Source organism: Scomber japonicus, chromosome 16 (assembly GCF_027409825.1).
Source record: "Scomber japonicus isolate fScoJap1 chromosome 16, fScoJap1.pri, whole genome shotgun sequence".
NCBI lineage: Eukaryota > Metazoa > Chordata > Actinopteri > Scombriformes > Scombridae > Scomber > Scomber japonicus.
In genome coordinates this window covers 9,048,260-9,068,056 of record NC_070593.1, presented here as the reverse complement: position 1 = coordinate 9,068,056, position 19,797 = coordinate 9,048,260, and the positions used below count along the sequence as shown (strand labels likewise).

At 39.9% G+C, this 19,797-nt stretch overlaps 2 protein-coding genes across 3 annotated transcripts; both read right to left on the bottom strand.

Moving 5' to 3' along the window:
* On the bottom strand, nt 1-8,480 carry foxo3a (forkhead box O3A). Its single transcript, XM_053335542.1, has 2 exons — nt 7,564-8,480; nt 1-1,868 (listed from the first exon to the last, which is right to left on the bottom strand). The coding sequence occupies exons 1-2, from the start codon at nt 8,110-8,112 to the stop codon at nt 534-536; spliced, it is 1,884 nt and encodes a 627-aa protein (XP_053191517.1). The 5' UTR covers nt 8,113-8,480; the 3' UTR covers nt 1-533.
* Nucleotides 8,481-11,021: 2,541 nt separating this feature from the next.
* On the bottom strand, nt 11,022-18,873 carry afg1la (AFG1 like ATPase a). Of its 2 annotated transcripts, none has more exons than XM_053335683.1 (13): nt 18,738-18,873; nt 18,171-18,376; nt 16,628-16,679; nt 16,426-16,527; nt 14,914-15,044; nt 14,669-14,768; nt 14,218-14,276; nt 14,036-14,118; nt 13,859-13,929; nt 13,643-13,743; nt 12,819-12,959; nt 12,634-12,741; nt 11,022-11,609 (listed from the first exon to the last, which is right to left on the bottom strand). In XM_053335683.1, exons 1-13 carry the CDS (start codon nt 18,871-18,873, stop codon nt 11,472-11,474), a joined length of 1,428 nt encoding a protein of 475 aa, XP_053191658.1. In that variant the 3' UTR covers nt 11,022-11,471. The 2 variants fall into 2 exon arrangements, with proteins under 2 accessions (XP_053191658.1, XP_053191659.1); XM_053335684.1 differs by having other exon boundaries at nt 18,722-18,855.
* Nucleotides 18,874-19,797: the final 924 nt, after the last annotated feature.

Genomic DNA, 19,797 nt, shown 5'->3' with positions numbered 1-19,797 from the left:
TAATGTAACATTCTCTGCAGCTTGTTCTGTAAACAGGCTGTCAACCCCGACAGGCTGACAGCTGGTTTGGCAAAAATGTTGGTTTAGGTATGAAAGGGTGTGAAAGAGGAGAGAAAGCAGGGTGAAAAACATAATTCATCTTCAGTTTCATGTATCACTTTGTGATATGAGTGATTCCCTGAGACTAACACGAGTTGATGTTTTTTTTGTTTTTTTTTTATATAGCTTAAACAAAATGTCCCATAGTTGCATTCCAGTCAATACTGTTGTTCACACCGTCCAGGCATTGATCTTTTTAAAGAATTTTTTTTCCCTCCACTGTGAAGACACTCTTGTGTGTCTCAGACACTTAAAATACAGTACCGAACATAATCCCTCACATTAAAAATAATGGAAAAAAATACTACATGAATACACTTTTACATACTTTCTTCCCTCTAGTTGCACAATGCAGGACAATGAAACCCAATTTACATCCCCCGCCTCCTTTTCTTTTCTTTTTTTTTGATCATGCTGAGCTCTATTACAGTTTCTCAGCTCGGGACCCAGCTCTGAGGGGAGGTCTGTTTCGAGCTGGAGAAGCTTCCTGAATTCCTGTTGGCGTTCTGGGCAGAGGTGAGGCGAGAGTCGAAGCTGAGGTCCAGGCAATCTGCGTCCATCAATTCGTTGCGAATAATGGAGTCCATGTCACACTCGAGACTGCCGTTGAACACATCGAGGTCCAGATCAGCGGGAAAGCGGTCCTGGCCGGACAAACCAGAGCCGAGCTGCATAGAGGCGTTCTTGCTGGGAGACTTCAGGTGCGGCTGCTTGACGCTGGGGTGGCCGGCCTCACCGCTCAGCCCCAGGCCTCCGTTGTCTGAGGTTGACAAGCCAGCTTGCCAACCAGGCACTGAAGAGCTTTGGGCCTGACCTGCGGTGGTGTGGTTCACCAACAGGTGGTCTTTGCGCAGCAGCATGGCATTACGGCGGGAGTTCTGCAGGGTGATGGCTGTGCTGGCCTGTGACATCAGCGGGTCGGACTGGGTAAGCAAGACATTGCTGGGGCTGTGGGAGTCCAGGCTGAGCAGATCCTGCAGGGTCTGGTGGTCGCTGAAGTGCGACATACAGGAGAAGGTGGTCTGCTTGTTCTCCTGGATGGTCTGCATGGGCGACTGACGAAGGCTTGTGATGGACGGCGGGCTAAAAAGGGGGTTAGGCCCGTAGCTGCCAGAGGGGCTACCCAGACTGCTTCCTGAGCAGCTGAAGGTAAACACCGAGCTCCCCTGACCATTGGCTCCATTGTCTTCCTCTCCAGGAGGAGGCTGCTGGGATGCTGTCAGGCTTATATTGTCTAAAAGGTCGTCCATCAGGTTGTCGGAGAGCCTGTCATTGAGGTTCATGGTACCTGCCAGGTCAGAGAGCCCTGTTGGCCCCGTGGACGGCGACATGCTGCTGGGGCTGGAGTACAGCATCGGGGAGAGGGGGGAATCATCGTCAGGCACCTCGTCCAGCTCCAGGTTGGCCAGAATTGGTGACAGACGACCGCTCAGTGTGCTGGCGTTGGAATTGGTCCGGGAGCGGAAGTCTGTCCAGGCATCCAGCTCATCACTGCTGCGGGAGGTGGGACTTCCTGTCCATTTGGAGAGGCTTGAGGAGCTCTCTGAGCTACCGTCTTGGGCGGCTTGCAGTGAGGCTTTCTTCTTGGTGGCACGTCCTCTGGCTCCTTTGATGTACTTGCTGTTATCCATGGATACAGCTCGTCGTCGTGGAGCTTTCCCTCCTTTTCCACCCTCCGGGTTAACCATCCACCAGGAGCTTTTTCCTGTTCCTTCATTCTGGACTTTCACAAAACGACTATGGAGGGACAGATTGTGTCGGATGGAGTTCTGCAATGAAAACAAATAAATTCATTAAAATATATCTGTGTGTGAACTTTTTATAAATTGAGTTTTATTTATGTCGTTTTTGCAATCATTTCTATTAGTTATTTTAACATAAGATAAAATACAACTAACACTGATGTAAGAAATGGAGGTGAAATGATCAGATAGGTTGTAAACTAGCACACATTATAGCGAGATTATTGCCTAAACCACTTTATCTCTTTGTCGCAGTTGAACCAGAAGCCAGAAGGTCTGTAAACTGTGATCGTTCAGTAGCTGCTCTGGGGCTTTCGATCGTACCATGTGAGCTTCCTCAGCAGCTGGAATTTTAGATGTTTACATTTGAATTACGTTTCAACTCACATGAACTTTCAATCAAACACAGACAAGTGCTCAGAAGAATGGACATTTTAACATCTGCAATATCATGTTTTGCATCTACTGAGGAAGATTGTACGTTATTAAGAACATTATTAAGAACTATTGAATTAACCTTGTTGTTTTTATTTTCAGTTTGTATATTTTTTGTATAATTATTTTAGGGGTCACTTTTGTTTTTTTCCTGCCAAACCTATCTGACTGGAGTTGTTTCTTGCCCAGTTGAATTTCGTTTTTAATAATGCTACCAATTACCCGATCTCAGCACTTAACTTAGGGAGTCATTGTTAAGATGAGGGATGATCGAAAATATGAGAATTAAGAGCCAGGATGTAATAAACCAGAATCATCTTTTAAAACTTTACTGGACTTTCTCTGAGAATATTTTTTTGTAAGAAATACATAAAACACACAGCCCTTGTGCACTTTGGGATCAGAAATGTTCAGAAAAGAGCAAAAATGAAGACGATTAATAGGAAAGGGAACCCTAACCCAGAGTTGTAATCCTGTAATTTGGGTACTAAACTAACTATTACTACAGAGTACAGTGAAGAAATCTAACACTGTAGAGTCTTCTAAGAGACACTTTTCTTTGCACTTCACATTGTGACCTATTTCTGGCTGCTCGGGAAGGTCTACAGGATTTCCCTAGAGATGTTCCCAACCATGTACAAAATTAAACAGCTGGAACGTGGTCACACTGCAGCTACAGAGGGAACTCTGTAGAGATCTCTGCAGCCCAAAGGCCAACTTCACTGGGAGAGGGTCCAGCATAATTCTCTTAAGCTTGAATTAACTTGAGTAAACCCAGGCCCTATTTAAATCCACCTCTCAGAAGATTAAACTAATCAAACAGCAAACAAGCTCGAACAAACTACAGCTAGACAAAAGCCTTTGGAGTGTTTTCAGATTGTGGATCCTGTAAGTAGCAGCTGTGGAGGAATTCGCTCTCCAGCTTTGTGATGACTGCGAGATCACAAAAGGAGCGCCGGCCGCAGTTTTCCTCTGTATTCTATGAGTCAACACAGAATGACCCGCTGACATCAAACTTCCAGCAAAGCCCTCCCCTCAAGCCAATTAAGGGATTAGGTCAACGAGCAAACACTTTCATCACTTACAACAACACAGCACATGCGAGCCTCAAACCTAAACATCAGGTACCTCGTTGCTTTGCTCCTCTTGTTTCCATACAAACAATAAGCTCATAAACTAGGGAGGTGGAGGTGGAGGTGGAGCTTTTATTGCTCAACCAATACGCTTCTACTTAGACTAAAGTACTGACTTTACAAAGGATAAGGCTGGTGGACTATATATTTTTATCTTTATTGTCAACACATGATAAGATCTAAATCAACAATGTGTTAGTCCGTCTCTCAGCATTTTCTGACCTTCCCAGCCCGTCTGCAGCGCTTAGCCACAAGATGACTGGCTCCTACTGAAGGTGTCATTCTTTAAAAATAAGTTATATAAAAGGCTAGGAATTTTCCTAAAGCAGCAGGGGTCTGTTATGTTTATATGGCATGAATCAAACAGGAGTGAAAGGATAGTTCATTTTCAACTGCAGATTAACACACACTGGTGAGTAATTTCAGCAGCAGGGTGATGTATGTGGGATTCACTAAAATAAACTAGTTCCCATGTTTATCCTAATGAAGAAACATGTCAGTCAGTGCAAATGTGCTGCTCATTTATGTGTTTTTAATAGATTTTGGATGACAAATTAGCTCAGTGGCACAGAGGAATGAGATATCAGAGTTGAGATACAAGACACTGTACTAAGACACTACTAAGATCGCTTCATTGTTGGGTTTTTTGGCCTCTTTATGAGATTTGTTGACAATAAGAAAAATCCAAAATATAAGCATTATAGTTAAAAACAGATGAATCTCTTGATTGTTTGATGTAAAAGATGAAGAGAGTGCTCTAATGATGTTAATAAAACACAGAGGGGGAACAACTCGGACTTTGTTTGCTTTTGATTTCCTTCATTTTTGCCTTTTCCGGCACCTGTGACCCGACAGGATATGGATGTTTTTCAGTATTCCAACTTTTCTCAAATGTTTGAAAAACGAGCCTGAAGAAAAGTCTTGACCTTTTTGTATTTCGGAAACAAATCATCTCAAAACAAGAGGCCATATATAAACATTTATGGAAGAAAAGTTAAGCAGCATTTCATGCCAGGGACACATGTTTGTTGTTGGGGGGCTTTGGCTTGTTTAAGGTAATGATTTCACTATTATAAACATCCTCCCATCTGTCCTTAAAGAACAGATATGAGATGATGCATTGACGTTGTACATCAAGAAACACCCAGGTTCATTTTAATAGCCTAAAAGTATTTGCAATTTCTCCCAAAAACGTTGCTGAAATATTGTTTTTAAAAACATAAATAAACTTCCCACTATAATCCAAATATGTCAAATTGTGCAAAACAAATTCAAGCTTTAGTCCTGCTACAATTCAAATATTTAATTAACATTGTTGCCCATTTTCACTCAGGCTTTTAGTCATTTTAATGTTTGCACAAGCGCATGGCTGACGTAAAGACACATGGATGACAACCCTAACCCGAATGAAACTATCAACTTCTCTGAGTCACATTTTGTTCTTCTTGTTTTGTCGAGGAACATTCAGTTTTGCCAGATAACAGATTTGGATTGGAAACATTATTTATGGGTAAGGATACTCCAATCTGAGCCTCTTTTCTGCCAATACAGATTCCTAAAAAGATCGTGAACCACAGAAAGTCTGTCAGTAGTGAGTACGAATCTGACACCAGCTACCTCACTGCTATATAAGAAAAAAAGACAATATTATGCTTCTGTGGTCCTACAAATTGAGCTGGGGGTCTCCTGTGTTTGAATAAATGAAAGTGAATTTTATAATGATATTGACAGAGAAACTCGATCGTGTCTGGCTGATACTTGATCCACTTCATATGGTCAGTATCAGGCCAATACCGATCCCTAAGATTGGTTTGGTGCATCAATATTTTCAATCCTAAGTAATCAAAATTTATGAATTAGCTTTAAATACAGCAAAACTTTATCTTTATAAAAAAAAACTAAAAAAAACTAGCCAAGGCATTTATTTATTGCACTTTCTTAATCATCCCATTACAGGGAGTAGACACAATAAAAGTAACACCTGTCCTGTTCAATCTAATGCAATCCAATACAACTGTCCTGCAGTGAATAAATAAACCTATGTGACAATTCAGTTTTGGCTGAGACAACTCTGTGGTAATTTATGAGGCCATAAATTGCACTGTGTCTGTATTGGATTTCATTATATTACAGCAGGTGGACAAAATAGCTGTTACACATTGCAGTAGAACAGCTCAGTATATTATCTTTTAATCTACAACCTAAATATGACCAAAACATTCATTTGACTCCTCTTAAATGGAGCAGAAACTGGATGTATAAAGCTTCACAAAGGCAGGTATTACATTATTTGATTGAATTACATCATACAGGTGTTTGTTTTACTGCGTCTACATCATTTATACAGCTAGTAAAAGGCTGCGGAGTCTTGTTGGGGGTTTAAGATGCACATCTTATCCTGGATTACATGTGTAATTTTCTGTGTTGAAAAACAAAGCAGCTACCAGACCTCCCTCTTTAAGGACACGTTAGTCACCGTAATTTCACCTATCGAGCGTCAGAGGTGTTTAATTCTTTGAATGCTGCACAGGTACATACAGTATGAGCCGTGGAGCGTTTTAAAAGATAAATCACAAAGAGCAAACTCCTGCCTTCCCCTCCCCCACGCAGTTACAGCAGTGCTGCAGCACCCTTTGAGCAAAGCCTCGTTCTGAGCGGGGACTGGAGCAATGCCAGTTTAGCCAGAGCCAGATCCAAAGAGAAACACTGAGCTTCTCTCACACTGCTACACATTGACCTACATAATTTATAGTCAGCTGATTGATTCTTGTGCCCAGGGGCCACATGAAAAGACGAGTGTGGCTCACAGCAGGGCCGAGCCGCTGGCTGGTCATCCATAGGAGCTGTATATGTCGTTTGGATTCACCACGGAGACAAAATGAGAAGATTTTAACCTTGTGTCGGAGCTGCAGACAGAGCTCGTCATTTAATCTGGAATCAGTGTGTTATCCTGGTTTGTTGTTTTGCAGTGAGACATGTGACAGGTCTGCGTTTACAACCCTTCAGTCCTACCCTGGACGTGCTGGGTAACATTTTTGCATTGTCTCCCCCAGCACCTCATGCAGATGACCCAACCTTAAGCTGATTGCTGAATGTCACACAGCTACAAAGCATCTCCTAGGAAATGCTGATGTCAGCACTTCTGAAACCCTAACATTAACCCTTTCCTCTGCCAGCCAATGTTTGTCTGCAGCCACTGGCAGCAAATGTACATCCAAACATGAATGAAAACCAACCACCACTAATCTGAAGTATTAACTAAAAAGCTGATTCTGTGCAAATTAATCAGTTATTAGCATCAATTTGTTCCTCCTACATCATGTGCATGTTTTATACACCCAATACCCATCATCTCACATGAGCATGGGGAGGTTTTAAAAAAAAGCACAATCTTCAGTTATATGTCATTTCTTCATGAAGTAACTCCGTGGAATCAGCCTGCTTCCCACATCCACAGTTGTGCAGGATTACAAACCCATTTCCAGAGTTTTTTCTACCCCCCCTTCCCCATCTAAATCCTGCAAAGCTCAAAGCTTTCATCAGTCTTGATTCCATGACAGATGAATTGGTTTTCCAGGCCGAACTAATCCTTAAAATCAAACAGAAGCAGGGCCCCACTGTAGCTTGTAAGAAGCCCCTGCGCTGCAATGTGAGCAGTTTGTCTGAAAGTGAAATTAACTTTGCATCGCCTGTTATGAGTTTCATACCTACTTTGCTCTTTAAGGTAGGGACAGAAACTGGATTTGTTTGTACTGTGATTTTTTTTTTCTTTTTATGGTGCAGATCAAATGATGTATGTAATTTGATGCACACACTATCACAACAGTACATTTATATTTTGACAGCATCTTGGATCATATGTCATTGGACACCATGTGCTTGTCAGGCTGCCACACATTTCCCATTTCCCTGCTGATTATCAACACTGACACTCAAATATGCCTCACAATGAAGCTAAAAATATACTCTAAAATCACCCTGTAAATGGTGGTGTCTGCAAATATCTACAAAAAACGTGCTTACACCCTCCTCCACTGCTCCCACATGAACAACATCTGTGTGCATTGTGTGTGTGTTGGTTGTTGTTTTTTTTTTTTACATGGACCACAGTGTGGTCTTTGTTATGATGACAGCACCAGCATGTCACCGCTCACCTTCCAGCCAGCAGAGCTGTTGCTGTCGCCTTTGTCCTTGAAATATGGCACAGACCTCACCATCCAGTCATAGATTTGGGACAAGGTCAGCCTTTTCTCGGGGGAGCTCTCGATGGCTTGGGTAATGAGGTCTGCATAGGAGTAGTTGCCCCAGGCGTTCCTGCGGGCGGAGGACTTCCTCAGCTGCTGGGAGGCAGAGCCGCCCGCAGCCGCAGCGGGGGTCTGCGAGGAGGAAGGCGAGCCATCGGCGGCCTCCTCCTTGCTGTGTCCACGCTGGACCTCCACAGGCTGCGAGGCGGAGCTCCTGTACGGCTCCCGGGCTTTGACACCACCGCTGCCTTTTTGCGTGGCGTCGCTCTCCGTGCTGCCACCCTCATCATCCTCTTCTTCGGGGATTACGTCAGTGTCATTTGTCCCGGGCTTGCCTGCACCAGACTCCGGTCGGGGCAGCGGCCAAGTGCAGGACCGTGGCCTCTTCTGGGGCTCGAAATCAGGATCTATCTCCACGTTTAGAGGAGGCTCGTTGCCATTGCTCAGCGCCTCAGCCATGTTAATCGCAATTATACCTCGGTCGTGTCACAAAGGGGTTTTAATAAAATCACTCAGGTCGCATTCCATCAATGTTGTGTGCAGGCTTCAGGGACTGATTATTTACTATGCACGATATGCAAATTGTCCAGCCTGCAGCCCGGTCCCAACACGTGTCTGTCTGTCTGTCTATCCTCCTTCCGAGCAGTCTATCCGCAGCACACACAGAGCCGATCCAGCTGACCAGCATTAACAAAACATTGCCTTTTCCCGTGCACAGCCCACACCCTGGCCAACATGCATTGCAATTTTTCGCGCAATGTGGAAGAGAGTCAGCGGAGAGTCCTGGAGGAATCTGCACGGCGTTCCTGTACAAGCACCCGGGTCCTGCACCGCGATCCTGCGACGTGCATGCCACACAAAAAACGTCTATTACTACATGCAATGCCAACACATCAGCTTTATCATCCCGCACACAGCTGCCATCTTGACCATTTCCTTTCCCCGAGTTCTTTATCATCCGTGCAGAGAGCTGCCAGTCGTCCTCTCTCCAGATACCATCAAGGCGGAGATCGGTTTCTCAAGGCCCCTGCAGCCTTTTTTTTTCTTTAAAGGAAAAGAAAAAAAAAGTGGGGGCTACAGGAGAAATGCTTAAAGGCTCAAATCCGCCCTCTCAAGACATGCAAAATAATGATGCATTGTGGCTGTTCATGTCTGGCATCTTGAACAGGCCAGCACGGTGTCCTCCGTGTGGCCAGCAGCCTGCAAACACACTTCATTCAATCTGCTGCTGCTGCTGTTGCTGCTGCTGCTGCTGCTGTGGTTGGCGCAAACGCTCCGAGTCCAAGAAAGAGGAAAAAAAAAAAAAGAAAAAAAAAACAGGACCCTGCCCCCTGGACTGCACTGAAATTAAAGTGACAGCATGGATATGTCCGCTGGGCAGTGACATCACTATCTTCAGCCTACACCTTTTATATATATATATGAACATTTGGCAGGAAGCCACTGGTGCTCCAAAATTAACCCATTAAAGCTGAAGTAGGCTGATGTTATTTGACTTGAATATTAAAAGTGGAAGAAAACCTTCAAGTGCTTAACTGTGCCTTGTTGGGTACAAAACTGCCTCTTTGGACGACATTAAAGGTGCAATGTGTAGAATTTAGTGGCATCTAGCAGAAATGGAAAATAAAATTAATTAATCAGTGTATAACCTAAAAATTAAAAAATATTTTTGTTACCTTAGAATGAATCTTTTATATCCACATAGTGAGCCCACCATGGACAAAGCTTGATTAATACTGCCAGGGGCCACACTCATGCTACAATTTTTATTTTATTCTGATTGAATCATGTTGCTCTCAGGTACAAACTTCGTAACTCCAACTCTGATAGCAATCATGATTATCAACATCAAGAGAAAGGGTCAAGCCTTGTGTGGTTTTACTGTGTAGCCTGTCAATAAAAAAGTATACACATTTTCTTTCCCCCTCCCATCATTGAGGGCCCACTTCTACTCTTAGCACTTAGATTGCCTGTATAGTAGATCCGGCCATGGCCATGGATGTATTATAAGACTTGGATACCAGACCAAAAATGGTGCCAATTCAGTCCTATAAGAATCGCTCGGCTGGCTCATACCTTAGATGTATAAATAGAGCTGGATATAGTTGGATATAACATTCAATCATATGAAAGTTGGACAGGTTGTAGTTCAATCGTGTGGCTCTTCTAGATATTCCAAATGTGATCGGACCGAATGAATCAAATTCTGATAGTGAAATGAGTCATTTCGGGGGAGTTGTGATGCATAAGAAAACTCATCTGTAACAGACGTCCTGTCTAGACTAAAATAAACACGCCTGCAAAGTCCGTAAGTGCAGTGAAGTCCAGACATTTGCATACAGCGAGTGATTGGTTTGTCTGTTCTGGGCTACTGTAGAAACATGATGGGCTCTGTGACGGAGGACTCGCTCCCTATATAGATATAAAGGGCTCATTCCAAAGTAATGAAAATGATTATTTTCAGGTGATTATACACTAATTAAAACATACTTATGAATATTATATTCCATTTTTGCGAGATGGCACCGAATCTTACACATTGGTCCTTTAAAGCGATGATCGCAATATAAGGAGCCTTGAAATACAAAAATAATAGTAATCCACTTTTTGTAAAATAAACCAATTCAACACAGCAGCAGTATAATTTACAGCCTCATAAATGACCACAGACCTGAATCAAAAGGACAGGTGTCGCTACAGTTCGGGGTTGATTAGCATGTTTAAATACTTGGCTTGTTTTACTAATGTCTCCTTTAGTTTTTAAAGATAAAGTCTGTATAATTGGCCATCAGACTCAACACAGTTAACAAATGTTCCCTTGTTCAAAACTACAAATGCTGTACAGTTTTCTTATCTGTAAATCAGAGTTGTAGATAGATACCAGAGCATGTGTAATGTTCTTGTCATGTTTGGGAATTTGGCCTGAAGAGGAGTTTATATTCTACAGTTACACACATTTAACACACAGTGAGTTTTTAAGGTTGATTGTGATGGTATTTTTTTTAGACTTAAATCATTAAATTTGACAGTTGTTTTTTAAAGATAAAAATGTGTTAAACTCACACTTAGTCAGATATAATGCACAGTAGTGGAGCACTGTTTATGGCAATACAAATGTATTAGTTGTGTAAATAGACAAAACAGTTTCACATCCACCACCTCTGACGGTATGCACTGCTCAGTTGTGAAGGCAGACACATAAAAATGGAAGTTTCCAGGAAGTAATATGTAAAAACACTTCCTGTGATAAACATCATATGTTTCCATTTCATTCTCCAAATGAAAATACAACTGAATGAGGCCGAGGCTTATTGTGTAGTGAATCTGCAAAATGTTCTGAGACAAAACTTTGCCAAACAACATCCACATAAATCTGCTGCCACTGTATTTATGCTTGTTTTAGAATCATATACAACTCATTGAGATGCATTACATTTTCAAAAACATTATGTATGATTAAAACGTCCCTTAAATCTTCATAAAAGTCTTCTGGGATCCCATTTCCAAAAGTCATCAAGCTCTTTCCCAGACATTTATAAAAGTAAATACTGAGCTTAAAAGCAACATGACACCCCAAAAGGTCCATCTCAAAAAATGATCCATAAAGTGCAACGTCACAATAGAAGTGATAAAAGGCTTTAAGATTTCAATAAATACTCTCTGTACAACATGTGTCCCATTGGGTTTGTGCTGGACAGGACGCGGAGCAGGAGGAGGAGGAGGAGTAGTGTTCTGTCTGGGATGCTTTTGGCAGAGAGGAGTTTATGGAGTTTATGGAGTATGTAGCTTGCGTAACAACGGTCGACTTTGCCCAAATGTTATGCCTTCGATTTCATGCTTCTGTCCCCCTCCAACCAGTATTCTTCCGTCTGCATCTCCGTGAGCCGAGAAACCGTCCTCTGGAAGGCAAACATTTCCTCCTCTCCGCTGAAGATGGACAGACTGCTGGCATCTTCCTGGATAGCGTCAACAAATTAAATTTTGAGTTTTTAGTGTCATTCAGGATGACATCATCTGTCTCCAAAAAAAAGTTGGAGGCATTGACTGTATATAAATATGAACGTCATGACATGTGAAACCAAAACATCTCCATCGCCCCCTAGTGGCTGGCTACAGTATAGGTAGTATAAGTCCCGCCCCCTCCATGTTAGCAAAGCCAAACTATAAAATTAAAATACACATCAAATAACGATGATTTCTGTCATTTTAGGCAGTTACTATCATGATTACGTGTGTCAAAGTATTTTTTTTTTTCTGGTAAGTTTGTTATTTGACAATATAAAAAGGGCGCGTGACATCATGATTGACAGCTGTGACAGCCACTCTCAAACCTCCCTCAGACGGTGGGATGGTTGAGCGGATGTGTCCAACAGGTTGTCATCCTGCTCTTGGACTTCACTGTGCGGACTCTGGCTCCAAATCACATCACACAAGCAAGATGGCCACTCACGTTAAGGAGATATTTTGGCTTCGCTTTTGCATAGCTGCAGGCAAGTGGTCAGGCCTCTCTTACCAGTTTGGCTTGCATTGGTAGACTTTATCTGTGCTTTCTCTGCTACTCGAAGAGTCAGATGAAGCCTGATTTTACTGAATGATTAAAATTAATGACTTTATCTCTTGCTTATCTCTAATAGCAAGGACAAGTAGCTACTAAAGGAAGTTTTAAGAAGGTTGGTCAAATTTTTCAATGTATATAAAGAAGGAAACATTACAGGAAATAACGATTATTATCTAACACTTCCGAGTATTAATTGCAATTTTAAAATGACTCACACTTTCATTATTAAGATAACATGGTTGCACAGTCTTAGCAGAGGTACTGTATGTACTCTTAACTGGTTAACAAAGTTTTGTTTTTTTTGCTGTGTTTTTTTTCAACTCTGCTTACCAGCAGCCAAACGCCTCAGCCAGCTTAATTACCTACATTTACGACTGAAAGTACACACCCAACATGAAAAACTGGTTTAGCTGAACTCTCACCCTTTTTAACCCCAGATCGTCCATGAGAATGTGGCTCTCGTCATGATCGTGATTCCCTTGTACAAAAATATCCTCCAGCGGGTAATCGGCAAGGAGCACCACTCGCACCTGGAACAAGAGAAGATTCATCGTTAAATCCTGAACAAAAAGCTGAAGTTGGTGTTTAAAGTGCCTGTGGAGTGTACCTTGTGGTCATAGAGCGCATCCACGAGCGTAATGAGGCGCCTGGCTTGAGTTTTCTTGTTGAGTGTCAGCAGAGGAATGTGTCGAATGAAGACGGTGTCAAACAGCCTGGATATCTCCAGGTAGTCACTGGCCCCTAAAGGCTGAAACATCACATTCAAACAAACATATTTTATATTAAGCTTTCAAGAACAGGAGATTAAATGTTATAAATACCTCTAAATCACTATAGATTGCTTCACACTTCTTCCCACTCTACAGACTTTATCATTTAAACACATGTTGCAAAGCCAAGAATTATTTAACCTTCTGCTCCAGTTTTTCATATGAGACCAATCAAGCTGAGGCTGAATATCAGGAGATAAACAACAGATCCAAATGTTGGTATTTGTTGCCACAGTTCAACAATAAAAAACTGCTGTCTTGGCTTTTCAATATTTAATTCAATATAACCATAATAAAGCCTCAACGAAGCAAACAAACAAGCAGATAGAGAGTCTATGACACTGCCATACAGTCATATAGTGATATCAAAGAATATTTTAAAGGTAATATGAGCGTTTATAAGGATTTTATAACCTGACGACTCAACAATCTAAAACATCTGAAAATGCTTTGACCATAAATAATAAAGTCAGATATCCTCACTGTTGAGTGTTCTGTTATTTTTGATATTAGACACTTCATACAACAATAATGTGCTGATGAGTGAGCAAAAAAACCTGATTTCTGTGAATCAGTGCAAATCGGTGTATCCTGGTTTCATACGATAATAAAAGAAAACACTCACAATAAATGTGACAAAGTTAAATCAATCAGGACTCACTCTATCACACAGCTCCTCAAAGGTACAGTCCACAATGGTCCCACATGCTTTATTCAGACGGACTTTCCTGTTCTGGACAATCAAAACCCTTGGTCGAGTTACTGTTGGTGAAAAGAAAATGTTAATTTAAAAAAAAAAAATTTGCAGTAATACAAATAAAATGTTACAAAATTTACATATCAGTTGTAATTTTTTGTTTTTTTTAACTCCACTTACTGTCATTCTGCTTAAAAGCCAGTTCATCAAACATCTTATCGAGCGTCACTTCTACATCAGGCTCACTGGAGCTGCACAAAATATATAAACAGGTAAATATAAATAAACATTTATATGACTTTAATAGTTTAAAAATGGGCTTCCACTGTTGATTATTCTATATAATGAACTTCTTACAGAAAGTACAGTTTTCCAGCAGATGGTCTATTCCTTTTGCGGTAGTCGATCCCAGAGTCCAGGCGAAGCGTTTGGCAATATTTCTGCACGTCAGGGACAAATAGTCAACAACAGGTTACTTTAAAATCATAGAGACAACATTTCAATATGCTTATCACCATAAATATAGTTTATTTTCTTACCTGCAGCACAGCAATGAAAGGCACAAAGTTGACTCTCTGTAGACCGTTTTTATACAAGTCTGAAGGAAGAGAACAAATAACAGGACCAGCTTTACATTGGATTGTTCTGTTTAATCGTATTTTTATTCACACTTTGCGATAAAGTTTCAGTTCACAAGTTTTGATTTTCATTATGATGTGTTTAAAACTGCTGACAGACATCTTTAAGCATTTTTATTTGATCAAAATGACACATTGAAATCCTAGAGTTCCCTCTCTTCACTTGATCTCATTTACAGAGACTATACTAATTTCTTTGTTTAAATCATATGTAGTTAAATTAATTAAATTAAACTTATGTTGACGTCTCAGGGACAGTTAAAGGAATCTGTAAGCCCAACGACACAAACTGTTTTTGAAGCAATTGGGCAGACTTTTATGTTATAATGATACGTTACAATGCTTTTCTCACCTTCAGGAGGACGGTTAGACGTGGCCACAACTACGACACCGTTCCGAAACAGATTCTCAAAAAGCTGCCGGAGAATCATGGCGTCAGCGATATCAGTGACCTGAAATATGTGCGAGAAATAATATCAACTCCTGATAAAGCATGAACGACACTGCTGAGGTTGATGATACTGTTTGACAGCTAAAGACACAATTCTGAATGACTGTCACTGCTACTGTGGTGGTAGAAACACTGAAAGGCATTACCTGAAACTCATCAAAGCACAAAAGACACGCCTCCTCACTAATCTCCTCAGCAACGGGAGCAATGGGGTCATAGGATTTGGCCATTTTTCCCGCTTTCCTCTTTGGCATGCTCTGTTTCAGTCGATGAATCCCTAAAAACAACCCAAATAAATTAACATTAGGGTTGGATCTAGATCTATAGAGTCAAGAAATACACACAAATACATACATAAAATAAATAAATGCATAAAATGAATTTAAAAAGCCCACTGCATTCAATAAATGGTTCCTCTCTTTTCTTTAATAGGACGTTAAGCAGGAGCTGAATAAGTGACAACAGCATTTTTATTTTTATACAAACTCATCACAGTAAAAAAAAAAAAGGGTGACAGTGAAAATGATACTTGAGATTTGGGAATAAAGGAGTAGACCCAAAGTTGAACTGCTTTGTCAGCAGCATGTAAACAAAGTATGTGCGTAAGCAGTGCCTTAAAATGTAACAAAACTGAAATGTGGTGACAAAGAAACAGGAAATATAAGCAGGGCTGAACAACCACAGCTCTGCTTTTGTTCTACAGACTTTGAATAAGGCGAGTTTTGTTCCGCTAAGATGAGGGTAAAACAAACTGTTACAAAAAGGGCTGAAATTACAAAATCATTCTCAATATTTGACTCCAGACACAAATAATGACAAGGATGCTCAGTGTCATAGATACAAAGCACAAGATAACATCTGGCAAACATGTCACACCTAAGATTTTAACTCAGGTAACATATAATGAGACTGGGTGTGAATTTAAGATCATAGATACAACTTTGTATTCACTGTACATATACAGATGTGTGTGTGTTTGTGCCAAAGTGTGTTATTATTGATCCCGGATCAAGTCCTAATAGTTTAATCCATTATACTCAATGTTTTATTAATATTATTATTATTACTCTTATTTTTCAATGTCATCTCAGGTGGGAAGAGAGCAGGGGAAGAGATGAACAGGTGAGGCCTTTGATGGGTGCATAAAAAAACAGACACTGTCACAATCCTGTTTAATAAAGATAATGTAGGAGGGAAAAGACACAAAGCCCCCCATACTGAGCTGCAGATTTATGTGTTACCTCTAACCAGGCGACTTAAAGATTGAATGAATGTTAATGAATGAGATAAGACACATTATTGCCCTCTGGTGGTAGAAATCCTGCCTCAAACGCATTTGAATGGCTTGAATTAAACACAATAGAAAAAAATGATATACATATCTAAAGCTAAGCTCCATCACTGAATTGGCGATGTATGCAGTGTAAAAAAATTTCTGTATTACGCTTTTGCAAAAACTGATCAACAGTGACAAGAATGTAGAGACAGGTTACAGCTTGGATCACATCTTGCACTATTTAGATGCAACACACCTTATCCTGAACATAACTTATTTATTTTATGATTCAGCTCTGCTTACCTGCCACCTGATGGCTTCGAAAGGCGCTTTACATCTTTGACACTGAGCATTTCTCGTTACGAACATGAAGCGTACTCACTTTTATGTACGTCCAACATGAAGCCGTGGAAATGAACCCTCTTTTTCTTCTCCGTCTCCACATGTGAGTAAAACATGTCCATCACCATAGTTTTTCCTGTGCCTGAAATGATGAGGATGGTGTGTGTTAGGACCAAACTTACACATAACACAGTCATTAAGTTTCATTTGTACAGTATATCTCTCTTATTCATATCTCTTACCAACATCACCGTAGATGTAGTAGCCTTGTGGAGGTTTAGGTTTTGTGAAAAACTGAAAGATGAACAGAAAGAGAGAAAAATCAGGAGAATTCTGGTGTTACAGCGTTATGCAAAAATAAATAAAAGTCTACTGTATAATAATAAAATAACACTCTTTCATCTTAAATCATAATAAAAACTGCTTAAAGGACAGATTCACAATTTTTCAGGTCTGTCTTAAAAGAAACAGTCAGGTGTCCAAATGAACACTGAGAGGTTTTAGTTGCTGTAATCATTCATTTTGTTCATACTAACCATTACAGGATCCCTTCATAATGCATTTATAATGTAAGTAATGGGGATACAATCCACAAGCACACATGTACTTTAAGTGATAAATAAATACTTAAAATGAATACTTAAAATGATGAAGGCACTTGAAAATAACAAGGTGACAGAAAATGTATTATTAATTATTTATTACTTGAGGATTTAACCAAAGCACTGACAAAGAGGAAGATGTTAGGGTAGATAACAAAGCAAATAAATATGAAAAAAAATATTAATATGTAATATTTTCATTAAGTTTGTTCATGAAACATTTAGTCAATGCTGATCTACAGAAGGAACCATAAAGTGAATCTTTGGATGGATGGAAAAAACAATTCTGAATGGAAATGCTATCGTCAACTCAAGTCAACATCTTTCAACGTTACAGTCTTTTTTTAGTGCCGCTATACTTGAGCCACAGCTCAGCAGGTAAACACTGTCCGAGGAAACTCAAAGAGGGAATTTGATGCTAAAAAAGATTGTAAATGTGGCAGATATCCACTTGATATGACTAACTCAGGCTGCTGAAAAAGGTCAAAGCCACTTTTATTGTCTCCCTCAGTAAAAAATGTGTCTTGGACAAAAGAGAATCACCATAAAAGCAATTCAGGAAAAAACACAATAAATAAAAAACACCTGTGCACGCTTGAGATCAACAACAACAACAAAAAGAATAATGGTTAAAAACATCAAGCATACACAACACCTTAGTAAATATCTTACCAACATACACATCTTACTTTACATGCTTACAAACAAGCTCAAGCAAAGGTTTCATATCAAAGTATTTCCATATTACAAAATCTACAAATTCTGTAACGATCTGACACAAGGGACATTAATATACGTGCTATTTTCCTTTTCAGTACAATATCTAAAAACTTCTGATTAAACAAGCAAACATCTCAGGGATGTCATAATGATATTAGGTGTTGATATAATCTACTGGATTCATTAAATACGGTGAACAAGTCAGAATTACAAAAAGTGTCCCATATTACCATAATCCACCCTACAGACATATATTACTTTACATGCTTACAAACATTACTTACATTGAAGGCACATTTAAAGGAGATCTTTGAATATCCTATATGAACATGAGGAAGGGATTACAGCGACGGAAAACATCTTTTACTTCTCAAATAGCACTTGATTGACTTTTAAAAAAATGTGAATTCGTCCTTTAATAAGATAATTAAAAAACCCATGAAGGGGTGTTTGATTTCTCTACCTTGGAGAGGAAGGATGTGGGTGTGTTGCTGTATCCTCTGAGTGTTTTGTGCAGCTGGTCCAGTGTCTGCAGCACCGCTTTCTGGTGCTCATCCTCCCGCAGAGATCCGTCTCTGATCAGCCCGCTGTAGTGATCCATAGGCCCGCTGAACCCGGCTGCATTGCTCCCACTGTCCTCCACCACCTGCTGGGCTTTCACCGTGAAGCCTTTATAAATGATGAATAGCAACAACAACACGGGTTAATTGATAATGAGAGTTGTGATAAAGCTGCAGCTGACGACAAGGAGCAAAGGTTAGTAAGGGACAGCTAGTTTGACAGCTGGCAGGGGCAAGAAAAACATAAATATGTATATTAATAGATAAGTTTAAATAGGTTGAAGATAGTCAATTATAACAGTAGTAAAGCAGGTTTATTATGAGAGAGATTATACTAGCTGCAAGAGATTAATACTTGAGCTAGGTCGACTTAAACAGTAGGTTAAATGAGGTTAAATAAGGTTAAACCAGCAGACAAACACGTTTAACATCATCAATATCTAAACCGACTCACCAAAAACACGCCTCACCTCGTCTGCAGAGGTCCGTCAGAGGTTTTAGCAGCTTTCTGGAGGAATGTTTCTCTGTCAGGAGACACCTGAAGCCCAGAGAAGAAGCTGAGGGTGACATCTTCAGCAGAGACAGCAGCGGCACGCACGCCGCCATCTTGGCTCAAATTTCCTCAATGAAACTTTATTAGCAAACATACAAACACACAGACACAGAGAGAGAAAGAGAGAAGTGTTTGTCCTCAGCCGACAGGGGGCGACATTTATATTATTTATTATTATAAAACTACATATTTATAATAGTTATATTTAAAATAAGAAGTCTGACAATCAAAATTGGTTGCAGTGGTGCAGATAAATGTATTGTTTAATTATTCATTATTATATATCAATTGTTATGTATTCACTTTTCAACAAGGCAATTGAAATAGCTTCATATAGGACATAAAAACCTTATTATATGTAAAATAAGTAATCTGACAATCAAAATTATTTGCATGATGATAAATTCAAATGATTTTATTATATATGCACTTTTCAACAACAAGTCAATTGAAATAGCTTCACATAGGACATAAAAACCACAAAGGCAACATATAAAATGAAGGCAATATCAAAAAATAAATATTAAATAAAGATTGAAAATAAGCTAAAATTGAATAAAACTGGTTAAAAGGGAGAATTTTACATCACATCACATCACATTGAACTGCAATGAATTGTTTCAAATGTAATTGAATAAAATACAGTGGCATACAAATGTTTTAAGCCATTTCCCCCCCTAAAAATCAATCTGAGATTTGCTGAAATGAATAAAAGCTATCAAGGCTGTATTTTTCTTTCCTAACATCTATTTTTTTAATTTCACTTAATAACAATTAGTTGATTAATTGATTAGACGACTGACATAGAGTTAATCAACAACACATTTGACAATCAATGAATGATTCCAGTCAATTATCAAGTAAATGTGCCGACCATTTTTTAGTTCCACCTTCTTCAATTTTAGGATTTGCTGCTTCTCTGAGGTTTATGTCACCATAAATTAAACAATGGGACAATTTAAAGACATCACTTTGAG

Coding starts and splice junctions, on each gene's coding strand:
- foxo3a (XM_053335542.1), bottom strand. CDS start 8,112: ATGGCTGAGGCGCTGAGCAATGGCAACGAGCCTCCTCTAAACGTGGAG. Junction 1,869..7,563: donor ACAGCTCTGCTGGCTGGAAG/GTGAGCGGTGAC, acceptor TTTTCATTGCAG/AACTCCATCCGACACAATCT.
- afg1la (XM_053335683.1), bottom strand. CDS start 18,873: ATGGCGGCGTGCGTGCCGCTGCTGTCTCTGCTGAAGATGTCACCCTCA. Junction 14,119..14,217: donor CTTTCATTGCTGTGCTGCAG/GTAAGAAAATAA, acceptor CCTGACGTGCAG/AAATATTGCCAAACGCTTCG. Junction 13,744..13,858: donor GGCTTTTAAGCAGAATGACA/GTAAGTGGAGTT, acceptor TTTCACCAACAG/TAACTCGACCAAGGGTTTTG.